The following is a 17,445-nucleotide window of genomic DNA, read 5'->3' as shown; positions in this document are numbered from 1 at the left end:
TTCTGAAAATAAAAAAGAATACGAATACCTTATTAATATTAAGCGAATACGTAGATTTCGTCGCCACTAAATTTTATCTACCATAGATACCTATTTATATGTAAAAATAGATAGAGAACCGGGTTGCAGTACACTAGGCATTTACAGACAAGTAGTTAAGCGAAATGCGATGATAACAAATCACTGATTCACATTTTAAGCCTTTAACAGTAAACTGCACCTTTTGCATTTTCGGTTAAGAGCTGATTTGTAAACAATCATGGTATCGCACTTACGGCGTTTTGATCATGGTAATGTGCCGATGTGATAAGCGCAGGAGAGTGAGGTCATGGAACTTTGCAGGACTGAGGCTCAGACTTGTTCGCGAGAACGAGACAAATTCGCACCTTTCCGATACTATATTAATATATTACATTTTCGACAAGTAATCGGTGAATACGTCAACGCTCGAAAAATAAATCACAACCTGTAGTAGGTAATAGCACTTCTTTAGTATTGTGAATGGATCCTAAGCAAACCTATGCTGTTAGCTATTGAATTTCATGCTAAGGTACTTATTGTGAACAAAGCGCATTCCGAGGCTGCGTAGGCAGACGATGCATGTTGTAGGGTGATGTGTGTGGTAAAGCTGAGCGCAATGTTAGCGAGTCGACGGGCCCGTCATTCGCGGCTCGGCAGCGGCGCGGCGTAGTCGGTGTCGCGCCCTAGCAACACACACTTCAATATCACCCGACTTTTGCTGTCAGCGATATACCATGAGGGCTGGAGGGGCCCCTTTAGCGGCCCTCCTGCTCATCTCCGCTTCCTTAGTAACAAAGGTAAGTCAATCAACTTCGTTCGAATTTTAACTATAAAGTTACTCAGCCAACGTGCGCACGCCGGCTATGAAAATAAGTTTGCAAAAACTTTCTTGAATTACTTTTGTTTTCTTTCACCAATAAATTAAGATACAAGGTGCCACAAACATTAAAATAATAAAAGATTTAGCTTTCATATTACTGCAACTATACACCAAATAGTATATACCTACCTAGTTGCTTACATTACAAATCATGCCGACGCGGCGCCGGTGTTGGACTCAATATATATATGTTGCCTTCTTGCCTATTATAGTGCAAATGGTATTATACAAAAGTAGACTAAGTAGTTTCCTAAATTAGCAGCTAAGCAATTCAGTATAATTATAAATCAGCAATACACCTAGCGAATGTTTGTTAGTCATATATTAATGGTCAAAGCCGGCTTTATTTAACATGGCAAAAACGCTGGACATGGAACTAGACGATACGATAACCTACCGGTAGGTAAATGTTGATAAACCAACATTTATTTTATTTAGGACACTAGTAAAATATGGTTCACCGACTTTAGGTTTGATGATTTATATTTTTTAAAGATATAATCATGGTACACATAATGATAGTTACGTACATTCAATTATTTATTATTCAGTAGGTACTATTCTGTAAAACTCTTACATAATATTATTACCAACATACGCCGCGACCAAAGGGCCTTAGACTATGCCGATATTTATGTCTCTCTCTCTATTCGGTCCCTCATGTCTGAGGAAGAGATCTGGAGCGGATATTTATGTACTCGTAGTTAAAAAATTAAAGAGATTATGTTTCTTTTTTCATTTATATTTTTTTACAAATGCCTCTAAAATAATTATTCAACTGCTATATACTTCCCTTGTTACTTTGAACTTAGTTTTAAAATAGCAACTGAAATATGTAACTTGGTTATAAAAAATGAAAACCGGTCAAGTGCGAGTTTGTTTAATTTGCGCACCGAGGGTTCCGTACAAACTTTACATTTTCTCATGTAACTTTAATCACGAAAGACTTGACCAGAAGCACAATTGCAATTGTTAAGCATAATTGTGTACAGCGTTATCTATCGGCAAATTGGCTTACTAATTTGCGCGACCTGTATGTATAGGTTTTCAGGGATAATTCTTTATCATGTGAATCGATTTCAATAATTTTAAATTTATTTGAAAGAACGTGTTTTTAGTGTAATCTAATCTCATAGACATTTCAAGTATAATAAACACCCGAAAAGGGGCTTATATTGCAAATAAAATAAAATTAGTAAATGTTTTTTGATAATTAAGAAAAAACTATTCTAGATAGAAGTGTGATTACACTTTTGCTGTAATATTTATGATAATGTTATGATTACGTATGAAATAAAACTATGAAAACGGATTATATCGCGTATATTGAATTTATAATACATCCCGACGTTTCGAACTCTTTACAGCGTTCGTGGTCAACGGGTGACTGAGGAAAAATTACAAAATGCAAAAATACCCACATACTAAAATAATGAACAATCATAGACTACAAACTTTAAGGCTGGTTGTACATGCAAAATCGGTTCATAAGGCTAGTTATACACTATAATTATTTTTCAAAGATATATATATATATACGCGATAAAAAACTATGCCGGCTCCAACCCTACACCACGGACCCGAGAAGATTTAATTCCCTCCTAAATTGTAGGAGGGTATCCCAATATGGGACTGGCAACAAACTCGGCGGGACACATCTTTTCAAAACATCAGAATGTCCAGCATCATCCAACACTACGGTCTCACAGTCTATGTCTCGCTTGCTCCTTTATCAGGTGGACTACAGGATCCCAAGCTGGTGGTAGAGAAAAGCCATCTTCCCTATTAAAGTTTGGATATTTCTTAATCTCAATGGCCTCGCGCAGCATTCTGGGTATGTAACGCTTCTCCTTGGCAAGAACCAGAGGCTTATCAAACTTGATTGAGTGATTGGCTTTATCCATGACATGCTCACAGACAGCAGACCTAGGTCGACGGTGCTTGACATCAGCTATGTGTTCCTTCACCCGAGTGGAAATGCTCCGTTTCGTCTGCCCGACATATGATAGGCCACACTCACAGTCCAGCCTGTACACTCCTGCAGTCTGTAGAGGGGTATTGCATTTTACAGGCCTCAGGAATTGTGACATCTTCTTCATTGGCTTGAAATATGTTTTTATAGAAGCACGCTTCAAGATGTGGCTGATCCTGTCCGTGACCCCCCTGACAAAAGGCAGAATGGCAGGCCTGCGCTCAACTGTGGGGATCTTAATGTGGGACCTCTGGTTGACCCGCGGTATCCTGAGCTTGTTTGCCTGGAGCGCGCGCCTGGCATGCTGGAGCTCCGCGGCCAGATGCTGGTCATCACATATCCTCTGGGCTCTCTGAAACAAAGATTTGCCTACTGTAACAAGTTGACTGGGATGGTGATGCGATTTGCCATTTAAGTACCTATCAGTATGAGTAGGTTTCCTATACACAGTGCGACCTAGGGTGTTATCAGGATTTCTTTTTACCAATACATCTAAGAAGGGGAGAGAACAGTCTTTTTCTCAGTCAGTCTTAGATGTTCTCTCCCCTTCTTAGATGTATTGGTAAAAAGAAATCCTGATAACACCCTAGGTCGCACTGTGTATAGGAAACCTACTCATACTGATAGGTACTTAAATGGCAAATCGCATCACCATCCCAGTCAACTTGTTACAGTAGGCAAATCTTTGTTTCAGAGAGCCCAGAGGATATGTGATGACCAGCATCTGGCCGCGGAGCTCCAGCATGCCAGGCGCGCGCTCCAGGCAAACAAGCTCAGGATACCGCGGGTCAACCAGAGGTCCCATATTAAGATCCCCACAGTTGAGCGCAGGCCTGCCATTCTGCCTTTTGTCAGGGGGGTCACGGACAGGATCAGCCACATCTTGAAGCGTGCTTCTATAAAAACATATTTCAAGCCAATGAAGAAGATGTCACAATTCCTGAGGCCTGTAAAATGCAATACCCCTCTACAGACTGCAGGAGTGTACAGGCTGGACTGTGAGTGTGGCCTATCATATGTCGGGCAGACGAAACGGAGCATTTCCACTCGGGTGAAGGAACACATAGCTGATGTCAAGCACCGTCGACCTAGGTCTGCTGTCTGTGAGCATGTCATGGATAAAGCCAATCACTCAATCAAGTTTGATAAGCCTCTGGTTCTTGCCAAGGAGAAGCGTTACATACCCAGAATGCTGCGCGAGGCCATTGAGATTAAGAAATATCCAAACTTTAATAGGGAAGATGGCTTTTCTCTACCACCAGCTTGGGATCCTGTAGTCCACCTGATAAAGGAGCAAGCGAGACATAGACTGTGAGACCGTAGTGTTGGATGATGCTGGACATTCTGATGTTTTGAAAAGATGTGTCCCGCCGAGTTTGTTGCCAGTCCCATATTGGGATACCCTCCTACAATTTAGGAGGGAATTAAATCTTCTCGGGTCCGTGGTGTAGGGTTGGAGCCGGCATAGTTTTTTTTATCGCGTATATATATATATCTTTGAAAAATAATTATAGTGTATAACTAGCCTTATGAACCGATTTTGCATGTACAACCAGCCTTAAAGTTTGTAGTCTATGATTGTTCATTATTTTAGTATGTGGGTATTTTTGCATTTTGTAATTTTTCCTCAGTCACCCGTTGACCACGAACGCTGTAAAGAGTTCGAAACGTCGGGATGTATTATAAATTCAATATACGCGATATAATCCGTTTTCATAGTTTTATTTCATGAGTAACTATCGCGGTAACCGAAGACAATATTATGATTACGTAGTTATTAGTAGTAGTTTTGGTAAATTTGGGAGATAAGGGGGGGGGGGGATATTTGCCCCACACACTTTTTGCCACAATAAATGTGGAAATTTTTTATTTTTACATAAAAACGACTTTTTACGCAACATTTTGGATTCCTGTCATTTTCTGACGCAAGTGGAATGAGGGAGACAGCTAAAAGAATCTATCAAAAACCAAGGCCTGGGACATTCATGGGGTTGAACCATGGCAAGAGCAGTTCGATAGAAATGCTCCATATACCTCCGAACCGTATGTTACATCAGAACTCCGTCTTTTCTGAGCCGATTTGGAATATATTTTTTTTGTTTGAATCTATATAATCCCTAGTTGGTCCAGTTTCAGTAAAAACCCAGTTGTGATGAAGGAATCCATTAGGAATATAGAAAGAAAATATATCGGTTTTAATATTATCATCAACGAACCAAGCACTTTCATCCAAAACAGTACTATTTGATGAAGTGGAACTACTGATGATGACCAGAAGTCCAGAACGGGACTCTTTAACAACGCATATTTCAATTTTGGCGATTTAAGTCCTCTTCGTTATATTTGTTAAGCACAAGTAAGTTCTGAAGGAACATTTGTGTTAAGGTCTAGTTCTGATGATGGGTTCCATGAGGTCCAACTCCTCAAATCTTGATCTTAGATCCTGACCTTGAAACTTGAAACTTACCCGAAGTGCAAAAATGTTTAGTGACAGTTTGGCTAGACAAATGAAGACACTTCTAAAAATGGAAAAATAAAATTAATAAAAAAAAAGTAAAACAGACTTCAAACGGGAAAAAGTAAAATATTGTTTCGTTTTATATGCGCTACTTATACGCTTGAAGTCGGTGCCAAGCTAAATAGTTACAATACTGGTTCTTTTGTTCTTATCAAACTATACCAGGGTTGGCATTCGGTTTGACGGCAACTTGACGCTTTTAAGATTTGGCTTGGCACCGATTTCAAACGTATCAGTTTGCTAGCGCATATAAAACGAGATAATATTTTTTTTCCCGTTTGAAGTCGGTTTTACTTTCTTTTTTTTAAATTATTGTTTTTGAACATAAAGAAATGATTACACTATGCCCAGATATTTCGCTTTACGAATTATTTTCAACATTGTCTTCGGTTACCGCGATATACGTTTTTTTTGTATAATATCGTCTTGCCTTAATTTTCTTTTAGGTAGTATTTGTCCACAATCGTTAGTTACTCGGTAGGATTGGGTAAATTTTGTCCAAACCATTAATGTCGAGCTCCCAGGACGAAATGTGTAGCTTATTAAAGCACTAATTAAATATATGTGTTATTTACCCGTTGTACAAAGTTGTGTAAAGTTGTACCCATAATTAACGATACCGTCTTTAAGTAATTTTTTTTTATTACGATGAAAAATAATGATGTTTTGCAATGTTCAATTTGAGCTGTTTCAAATGATATCCCACTTGACCTGGTAACTAGTTTTTGAAGTTTGGCACCCATAGACATTTTCCATAATAAAATAAATAAAGTACACTTCCAATGTGTCTGGATTAGCGTTGTTCATAACTATTCCAAATTTCAAATCTACGGCTTAAGTAGCTCTCAAGATATTTAGCAATGTGATAGACAGAGAGACAGACGGACGGATGAACAGAGTCGCACCACAAGGTTTCCTTTCGTCCCTTTTTGGTGCGGAACCGTAACAACTACTTGGGACGCTTTTTTAATGTCCTATAAATATAATTGAAAAAGTCGATCCTATCTGTTTTCGTTTTAACTAAAACGTCTTGAATATTCAATACTTCCATATAATTAATCTCAAGTACACTACATAGGTGCCTACCTTTATATTATGAACGCGTGATTATATTTTCATGCCTTTAGGTTAGCATATTTAATGGTTTAAAAAAAAACAAAACTTCCGTGAGACACAGACAGATTATAGTTATTTGTTATACAAGGGTGCAAAGTTGTATTTTACCCGCGAGTGTGGAATTGAAACATGAGCAAGCGAAAGGATTCTATAGTTGAACCACGAGCGAAGCGAGTGATTCTAAAATAGAATCCTGAGCGTAGCGAGTGTTTCAACACACGAGAAGTAAAATACATTTGCACCCGTGTGTAACACAAAACTTTTCCCCTCACTATAGCGAGGAAAGTGCAACATCCACAGGCGTTAGATCATCTTCATCACTGGAATCACTAATTTTTTTACGATATTATAACAGAAAACACTAGAAATTCTGATTTTTACGTGAGTCGGTGAGAAGAACAGTAAAAATTTTGTTGACAATGTTGACATTTCTGTTCTGACGTATGAAATGTCAACGATGCGTTTTGAAATTGCATCGACTCAACTTGTGCGTTCAGAATTATATTTAACATCATTACAAAAAATCTAACGTTTCTTATGGAATTTTAAGGTTTATGACTTAAAATTATTAAATAAAGCTAAATTTGGTATTTTTTATTAGATTCTCAAACCATTTATTTAATGATAATTAATATCGAACGAACCATTATCATGAGCGTTTTACGTTTTGTTATCTGTCAAGCTACTTAAACACGCTCCATCCAAGGTCAAATTACTTTCCCCACTAGTGGATAAAATGCGTTTTTCCCCGCTTGTATTAAAGGATAATAGACGGCTTTCCGAGCTAGTGAGGGGAAAAACATATTATTACGCGAGTGACCCGTTATTAATATGGTTTAAAAAATGCCAAAGTACCTATATTTTTAGGTTTCCGTACCTCAAAAGGAAAAAACCGGAACCCTTATAGGATCACTTTGTTGTCCGTCCGTCTGTCCGTCCATCTGCCCGTCCGTCTGTCTGTCAAGACCCCTTTATCTAGGGAACGCGTTGGGGTATCGAGTTGAAATTAAAACCATATACTCAGGTCCACAGTCCCTTAAAGTTGTGAAATAATCAAACTTCTAAGTTAGGTAACGTAATAAAATAAACATACGGCCGTTTATGCCGAAAAAAAAGTAAATTTCGACACTCAAGGGAATCAAAGTGTATAGGGTACTTCCCGTTGACCTAGAACTATGACATTTGGCAAGTAATATCGTCTTACACTACAAATACAGGGAACAATCTGAAAACTATAAATTTAAAAAAATAAAAATAGTAAAATTTGTACGGAACCCTCGGTGGGCGAGCCCGACTCGCACTTGTCTGGTTTTTTATAATTTATAGCTTTGCTGGTTTACAAGTTTAGTGACGCTATAAGATAGGCTCTATATGCAGATTACATCGTTCAGTAAATATATAATTTTAGTTTTATATTTGTGACTTACCCAGTGATCAAATGTAGATATGTTGATCTTTTGAGATAATCACTACATATACTCTGATTTGTAATTAGATTCCAAAAAACTAACCTCACTCAGATCTTTTTTCTTTCGTAATAATGGAAAATATGTAAAGAGGTAAACTCAAATTTCCCTTTTGCATATTTTTCTAGCATTTAAAATAAATATAGATGTCTCCTTTTAGCATTGTTTAGTTTCTTAAAACATACGGAAAATAGAAGAAGTGAGGTTAGTTTTTTGGAATCTACCTATAATTACAAATCAGAGTATAGTATAAAACAAAGTCGCTTTCCGCTCAGTATGTATGTCTGTTCCTACGTATGCTTAGATATTTAAAACTCGCCAACGGATTTTGATGCGGTTTTTTTAATAGACAGAGTGATTCAAGAGGAAGGTTTATATGATGTATAATTTGTAAAGGTTTTGTGTAAATAAGTTGAACTATACCTAGCTAGTAAATAAATAAATAAGGTTTCTTGTCATAGGTTAGCCAATAAGACGTCCTGTTTTTAAGTTAGTCAAATGTAAAAGAAAACCGTTAAAATCTGTTAAACTGAAGTTTAGTTATTTTTATAAAACGAACGAACTATTTCCTATAGCCGCAAAGTTGGCGAGAAACCTAAAAAGGTTCTAAAGAAGCTTTTGAACAACTAGGTAAATAATTTTTCTAAAAAATGGACGGCAAAGTCGACGTTGCCGGTTAAAAAGTAGGTCGCGAAGTGCGTAGTTTATGGTCCGTCAAAAAATTAAAAAGTTAAAAACATTGCAGTCTCGATTTCGGGACTGCAATGTTGCATACAAATTCCATTATTTGTCGAGTTCCAAACTTTTTAAAAGTTGAAGTGGCCATATCAAATGAAGGCATAGGTCCATTAAACAGCCAAACAGATGATCAGTACTTGTTATTATAATGTTGGTACTGCGACTATTTAGGTGTCTCAAATAGGTTGGCGTATTTTCAGCAGAAAAATACACCTCTATTTTTAATTTAAAAAAAAAAGGCGGCAAAGCAAATCTTTTTACTTTTTTCTGTGAAAATATATACATAAGAGCGTTGCTTCTGTAAAATATTTATATTATATTTGTTATTATTGCGCCATTTTTGAGAAAAGCACTATATATGACTCGGCTGGAAGGCTACTTGCTGGCTTCGGATTCAATTAAACGGACTCCCGAGGTCGTCCGTTTAAAAGGAATCCTCAGCCAGCAAGTAGCTACTTCCGAGCCTCGACAATAATGTACTAATGTAGACTTTTTCCGAACCGTAGCCAGAATTTTGACTTAATGGTCCGTGGGTACTTGACTTGACACAGTCTTTTCGCCGTGAGTTTTGGTCTTACTCTCATTTAAGACGCAACTATGGGCTCTTGACTTCAATGACTTCTGCCTGTAATATTCACGAGGAAACTCGGACTGCCCTGAACTGGTTGCACAAGTCGTTCGCCCGTTCGTCCCTTCTATGGCTAAGGCCCAATTTAATTTCCGACCGCGAAGTCGTTACTTATTAGCTGTGCCTAAAACACGCACTATGTCCCATGGCAAATCACCACTTGTCCGCGCTCTTCAATCTATTAACGCGCTCCTCGCATCAGCACCGGAATGTGTATTTGCAGGTAGTTGGATGGTGTAAAGAGTGTATAAAGTTCTGTGAGAGGATGGATAAACGCGAATCTTCTGTCTTGTATAAGTTTTTCATTAAAATAAAAATAAAATAAAAATAAAATAAAAATAAAATAAAAATAAAATAAATAAAATTAATCAATGTACATATCACGATACTTGTTGTGTAATGATAATAGATATATCTAACTTATACTTAAACTAACAATAGAACATCACTTGGATTTGAAGAGCAAAGCAATTGATTGAAATCTTTAAAAAAAATACAATTCGTTTTATATGCATCAAAGACAGCAGCATGGCCGGCATGGCATGGGACGTGGTAAATTGCATTTTTATTTGGAAGTTCGTATAAGTAGAAATTGAAGTTTGTAGAATCTTCACCTGTTACATTTTCAAAACTTATACGACATTTAAAGGCAACGTTTGGTCGATGACCTCATCTGCATTACCTATTGTAGCGGCACTACTACTGCTGCGGCGATGACGCGCGCGGGCGCACTCACTGTCAATCTCCTGGGAATTAGAACGCCGCGATTAGAACGTTCAATCCGTCCCTCATTTTATCAAGGATAATGACAGTGACAGCGCTCGAATCATTTCGTAGCAGTAATGTCGCAATAGTTCTTTATGCAGCTGCAGTTCCCATCCGAATATCACCTTTGTGCTGCCGCTCCCATATACAATCGAAGTAACGCTCTCATTTTAAAACGACATGCTGAAATTACATGAAACTTGGCATGAGCGATTAAGTAAGTAACGTGTGACAAGACAGATGAGACAGATATATGTATGTTACTTGAATGTGCATGCCAAATTTCATATTATTCCAACTAATCATATCATTTTAAAATGAGAGCGTAACTTCGCTTGTATGCAAACATGTTCAGCAAACAAAACTCGTTTGTTGTATGGGAGCCCCATTTAAATATTTATATTATTCTGTTTTCGGACAGACGGACGGACAGACGGACAGCGGAGTCTTAGTAATAGGGTCCCGTTTTTACCCTTTGGGTAAACCCCCCCCCTAAAAACCCTAACAATCCTTAACGGAAACCTAAACGGGTTAACGGAACCCTAAAAATCCATAGGTACATACAAACTAAAATCAAACACAAAATCATTTAAATTTTTATTGTCGTATTATGAAATAGTAATACGTTGTAAAGGAGGATAACTCAATAATCCTTGTTCGTAACTAAGCATTGAGTGCGATGTAGGTCTCTCGAAGTCTGTCAGTCATAAAGCTTATTGTTTACTCGTGTAGCTCATTCGCTCTTGCACTCGCGACTGAACCTTTATCAAGTTAATGGGAAGCACTCTCCGCCTCACAAGCAGCCGCCTAACAAGCGTTCTCGCTTAAGGGTCCCCGGCAAACTCGGTTCTCCATACAAACGTAGTTACGCTCTCATTTAAAATGACTAGCTAGATTGCTCTGAAACTTTGTACTTAGAGTAGGATAAGGTAAGTAAGTATATCTATGTCTGTAATTAGTTTATGTAGCTTCAGATACCATAGTTATAAAAATAAAGCGAATTTAAGTTTTTCATACAAAACTTGCTTTTCCTATTTCGTTTGTTGTATAGACTGAAGCTATATAAACTAATAACGTACCTAAATGCTTGATCGATTTATTGATGAAAATACTAAAATCGCTATATGTATGCCTTTAACATTTGAGGAGTTCCCTCGATTCCTCATGGATCTCAGAACTGCGTTTTGAGATAAACGGAACCAATCTGTATGTATATACTTACAATAAAAAAAAGAATTTTCAAAATCGGTTTAGAAATGACGGAGATATGGAGTAGCAAACATGAAAAAAATAACAAAAAAACAACCGAATTGATAACCTCCTCCTTTTGAGATTTGGAAGTCGGTTAAATATACTTACAACCGAATGGATTAAGCTCTAATAATGGATAACGAAACTCCATTTCTATGGGAAGGTGAAATTCGGCCGAGCTTACCGGGGATTCTTAAAAAACATGAAAATTGTGTTTACAACGAAAACTAAAACACTTTTAAACAGTAAGTAAGTCAACAACTACGGTAAAATAACTGAAATCTAACGCTATATACGACATTATTATACGTTTTATTTTTTTAATATACATATTTATTATTTAAATCTTGCACCTGAATATTAAATTAATGTAAAAAAAATGCAGAATTTAAGTAAATAGAGCATTTTTTTTATTTGGAGATCCAACAGCTGTGACATTAACATAAAAAATATAGTTGATACAGGAAGCCAATTATAGGAACCCACATGTAGGAATTATGTTTATTTTATCGTATTATTAATTAAGCCAGTCCTAAAAACATGACATGGCATAACCTACTTCAAAAGTATTGGCATTATGGAGAATGTAGTGATTGGAATAGTATGACTGGAATCAATGATGAATAAAGTATAATGACAATATTAATTATTTAATTCTTACTAATGTAACCGACCCGCATTTAATTTTTTTCAGTACTCTATTCATTCGAAACGTAGGTATGATATACACAAACGTGAAGTCGGGATCCCACCAGCGTGCCGTGCCGCACAGTGCCGCACACTAGTGGAATCCCATATTTAGACGTGCACACGATAATGTAGTTCTCTGCGGATGACAGCAGCGAGCATGATATATCGAAAACTTATTTTTTCTGCAATCCCTTTAGCTGCAGAGGTGTACGCTAATAGAGAAGATTAAGTTGTCCAGAAAACCTTTATATCATAATTTAAAATGGAACTTAATAGCTTGCATCTACATTACCGATTAGCATAGCGAGTTCTACTTATTTAGGAAGGTTTTTTGGTTAGGTACATACTCGTATAATGAGCTCGGAATAAATGACCTCAATAACTGCTTATTTATTGCCAATCGATACCTTTGGGTTCAATTGGCGTAAATGTCATTTTTGTTCAGAATTCCAAGCGCTTTCGTTCTGTATAGTTAAAATTCCGATATCTTAAAAAGTTGCCTTTACGACCCAATTTCTACACTATGAGCTAGCAAAAATAGCGTAGCTCAAGGGACGTAAATGACAAGTTATAAATAAGAAGTTCAAATATATTATCGTAAAGGTTATAAATATTGTTGTAAGTAAATTACTTACATGTCTTTTATCGTCGCCCTTTATTTGTCGTGTTGATTTTTAATATCGTATGGTCAAGATGGTCGTAAAGGACATATTTTACTTGCCCTTTACACCCTAAAAATGATTTTACCATAAATATATGAAGCGAACGATGTTGTAAAGGACTTTTCTAATATTTTATGTCGTTTACTACCACAAATTAGTTTTAAACTCTAAATTTAAAACAATTAACATGGACGTAGAGGTGCATAATATCAAATAAATAGATTTCTGGGACCTTTATTATTATAATGTAATGTTTGCCCTTAAATTTTATAGCATTTCCGCTAAGATATTTCTCCGCAGTTATCTTGGTTCATGGGCGTAAAGGTCTATAATGCCAAATAAATAAATAGTTTTATGGGTCCTCTATTACTAAAATGTAATGTTTTCCCTTAAAATTAGAAACCTCAGCTCTACAGAGCTGAGGTGAGGTTTCTAATTTGAAGGCAAACCATACACTGCAGTGCTTTTTCCGCATCTATTATTGTTTTACTCACAGTGGAATCTCTTATAATCCTGCGTCAACGTACTAGCCTGTGCATAGTGTGCATAATACACTCTGTACTGTAACTTTCCGATTCGCATTTCTTGTTGATTAGGAGAACGAGACAGGTGTATCAGCGACGGCCCATCGCCTAGCTATCCCGAATCTCATCGGACACGCAGCTTGATCGGCGCAGGTTATGTTATGACTGTTTATTATCCGTTCCTGAGTGGTGGAACTGGTTGTTTGTGCGTAATTGAATTATTTTTGTCATTGCTTGAGCTCGGTTACAATAACTCGTTGAAATAAAGAAAAAGCTTTGTTTCAAGCACTTTAGAAAGTTTGAAACGTATCTGGATGAAGTGGTAAATAATACTTAATGACCGAATTGGTTTTAATTAAATTGTTTACTTAATTGTTTCATAATCGTTCTAACAGAAGATATTTTTAAATGTTTGAAATTAGAAATAATTGCAGCTAAAGATAACAGCGACTAAATAACACAGAAATTACTACTTAAATAGGAATTAATAGTTTTTTCGATTTAATATCTTGTTGTATTTTGAAATATTGAAACAATATTTAGATCATATTTTGAAACAATATTAATATCTTGTTGTATTTTGAAATAAGAACATTTTGAAATTTTGAAACAATATTTAGATCAAATTTTGAAATATGTTAATTCTAATCATCGTTAGCCGATCTAATACTTCCCTTGTTATGATTAAAAGCTGTGATGTTATGATTGTTATAATATAAGGCGGTTCGTGTTAAGCACTGGGACATTTACTTTATCTTTATTCCTGAATATTAGCTACTTTTTGAACAAGCAATTATTTTCTATTATATAATTGGTTAAAAATATAGTGTTTTGTTTATTCGGGATATACCTAGCATAATTAAGCTTTATTTTTAAGCTTCGTAACAGTAAACTATGCTGAAAACAGTTAACATGTGTACCGTGGCTGGTAAATAGTACTCCCCAAATTTGGAATATATAGTCTGAGAACGTCACTTACTACCCCCTACTAAACAAGACACACTAAATTATCAATAATTTTATGGTCGTCAAGGACATTCATAGTGTTTTTGACTAATTATAAAGGACATTAACTTTTTTCGTGTTTAAATTTAAAGATATGATTGCTAATTCAGGTTAAAAAAAACTAACATTTTGAGTACTTAAAATTTTGAGCTATATTTCTCATGTGTATTAGATATATCAAAAATATAGCTCGAAAAATATATCAACATAAAAAAAACTTGCATTTAGTCCTTTACGCCAATTGAACCCAAAGGTATCGATATGTGCTATGAATATATTTGTTACCTAGTAGCAATAGTATTTTTTTGAACGGTTGAATCGGTATTGCATAATTGCACCCTTTGAGGCGTAACCATATTACCATTTTAACTTTATATCCCCGTAGCAACCAAAATGCCGATCACTGCCTGTATATAAACAAAAACTATAGTTGGTCAAGCAAATCTTGTCAGCAGCAAAAGGCGCGAAATTAAAATTTTCTATGGGACGATATCCCTTCGCGCCTACATTATCTAAATTTGCCGCCTTTTTCTACTGACAAGATTTGCTTGACCAACTACATAACTGATGACAATGAAGAAATCATAACCGATTACGGCTACAGTGACTACGTGTACTGTGTACTTGGGTTTAAATATAATAAAGTTTAAAATTGACAACATTTGTTAGAGTGTTAAAAAGTATCAATTGACTTTGAACAGGAGCACGTACTCGTAATATACCTACTCGTACCGCTTATTTGCCCATACACTTGAGTCCCATCGCTTAGCTTATGGAATTCAATTTAGCATCTTGGCAACAACACATTTCATAAAAGCTTTACGTTATAAGTAAACATGCATTATCATCTCGCATTAATGTTATCGATGTAGAAACAGTTATGCAGGGTGGTATTTATTTTTTGATATCCCGGTGACGACTCTGGATGGTCATCATCACCATTATACTATACTTACTATAGGTACCTACACACTACACAAATACAAATGTCACATGTATTATTATATCTATCTATAATAAGATTTCTTTAACTTTTAAACCGAGAAGAGTGGGAATTTAATTATATCCAAATGTATAATATACAACACATAGTTCAGTTAGTTAGTTAGTTAGTTATTATATTGGCCCATACCATCAAGTTGTGGGACTTACAATTGTAACAATGGATGTAGTATTTTTGTAAACGGTCATGTTTTTAATATTACTACGTTCCTAATGGAGTAGAAAAAAAAACAGAATGTAAGCACTACATTTTTTAGGAGATGCAAAGCGAATGTGTTACGTAGTTATGCGGATTTGTCATTTTAAATCGTAATTAACAGATAGGTTAACTCGAACATTTATTAACATAATATATTATCTATATTTTACACGTTTTTAGCCAACTTAAGGGCCCTACGCCTACTGTATTTATTATTGAGTGCCTCGCCAAAGTTTTTAATTGCAGTTGAAATCTGAACCTATTGAAAAACCGTCCAAGGGCATGTCGAGCCATGCTCAGTGAAGGGTTCCGTAGTTACCATTCTGCCAGAATAGGCTCAAACGGGGCTAAGAAAATAAGACTTTTTGCAATAATTCAAATACGGCTGGATCGATCATGTTTGCTATAGATTTATTCAGCTTTCGTTTTTCGATTTTTGTCATTTGGACCCATGGTTCAAAAGTTAGGGGGGGCGGGAGGACACATATTTTTTTCAAACTTCACTTTATCAAAAAATGGTGGTTGGAGATACCTACCCACTATTGGGTTAAAGTGAAAAAAAAAACAAATAAAAACCCTAAACATTTTTTTTTTGTAGTTTTTATTTTACCGGTCTGCTGCCATGCATGACTTACATATGTATCCATGCCAAATTGCAACTTTCTAGCACTAACGATCACGGAGCAAAGCCGCTATAAGGGTTCCTAGTTGACTATGAAACCCTAAAAACCGGACAAGTGCGAGTCGGACTCGCCCACCGAGGGTTCCGTACAAATTTAAAATATGTTTTTGTATTACTACTTATATAGTTTTCAGGTTTTTCCTATAAGTACTTGTAGTAAAAGATGATATTATGTACTTGACAAATTTCATAGTTCAAGGTCAACGGAAAGTACCCTGTAAATTTTGATCCCTTGAGTGCCGATTTGTTATACGTTTTTTGGGGCATAAACGGCCGTACCTTTATGTTAACTTAGGAGTTTGATCTTTTCACAACTTCAAGAGACTGTAAGACCTGAGTAAATATAATGGTTTTAATTTCAACTCGATACCTCCACGCGTTTCCGAGATAAAGGGTCTTAACAGACAGACAGACGGACGGACAGACAAACGTTTTTTTTCCCTTTGATGTACGGAACCTTAAAAAACGGAATACATAAATGTCAATAACATGAGGTAAAAACGTCGTTTGTGGGACGATTTTAGCAAACTTTAACTGTGATAAGACTAGGTATCTTTTTTGTAGGTATTTATCGGTTACCTTATCATTTTTTGTCGTAAAGATATTTGAGTTAACAAATATGAACTTATGTAGTATTTTCCGAAGGAATAAACCGAAGGGATAAATATTTCTTGAAATTTTACTACTCTTAGGTTGTGTCGTTCCTTTTATTTCTCAATCAAAACCTGTTTTAGATCCACAAATTTAAGACCATTAAAATTATTTTAAAAACTATAATATGCAATAAGAAAAATATTATAACTGTATTAACTATAAAATATAAGTGAATAATTATGATATTTTTGAGTTATTCACAACATTTCTATTTTCGATACCTTTGCAACCAAATATTATCGAAAAACTCACACTTACGTTTTTGGCAAACCTGAAACCTTGAGGTAATTTTAATATGGAAATACATAGTCTAGCCCGCTCATAAAATCTTGTTTCTACGCGAAAGGAAAATACCGGTGATCGTCATTATGTTTACCCAAACCAACAATGCCTTAAACAGCTAGTGGACAATCGATAATAAAACAAAAACCGATAAAACAGCTCAGCCTCGTGTGTATCACTCGAATAATAAAACGATTGAAATACGATTATACAATAATAATTTCAGCTATTTTCTTATTTTTGGTCTCCGAAAACTTCCGTAACCCTTAAATCGTTTTAAGTGGTAGGTATCTATGATTTTTAACGTGTCATATAACTTTATTTGTAGAATGTGGATTTCGTTATTTTACATTTTTTTAAACCATTTGGGTCTCCAATATAACATATAAA

At 35.8% G+C, this 17,445-nt stretch overlaps 1 protein-coding gene across 14 annotated transcripts in view; it reads left to right on the top strand.

The window, feature by feature from the left end:
* Window positions 1-660: 660 nt before the first annotated feature.
* LOC134754140 (basement membrane-specific heparan sulfate proteoglycan core protein) overlaps window positions 661-17,445 on the top strand; it is a 319,966-nt gene continuing 303,181 nt past the window's right edge. For all 14 annotated transcript variants that reach the window (XM_063690229.1, XM_063690236.1, XM_063690227.1 and 11 more), the window contains exon 1: window positions 661-818. In XM_063690229.1, the coding sequence (XP_063546299.1) occupies window positions 756-818 (63 nt within the window). In that variant the 5' untranslated portion in view covers window positions 661-755. The remainder of the gene's footprint in view (window positions 819-17,445) is intronic.

This window comes from Cydia strobilella, chromosome Z, assembly GCF_947568885.1.
Source record: "Cydia strobilella chromosome Z, ilCydStro3.1, whole genome shotgun sequence".
Lineage (NCBI taxonomy): Eukaryota > Metazoa > Arthropoda > Insecta > Lepidoptera > Tortricidae > Cydia > Cydia strobilella.
Note: the sequence above shows the minus strand (reverse complement) of the source record. Positions and strands in the feature narration are given on the sequence as shown.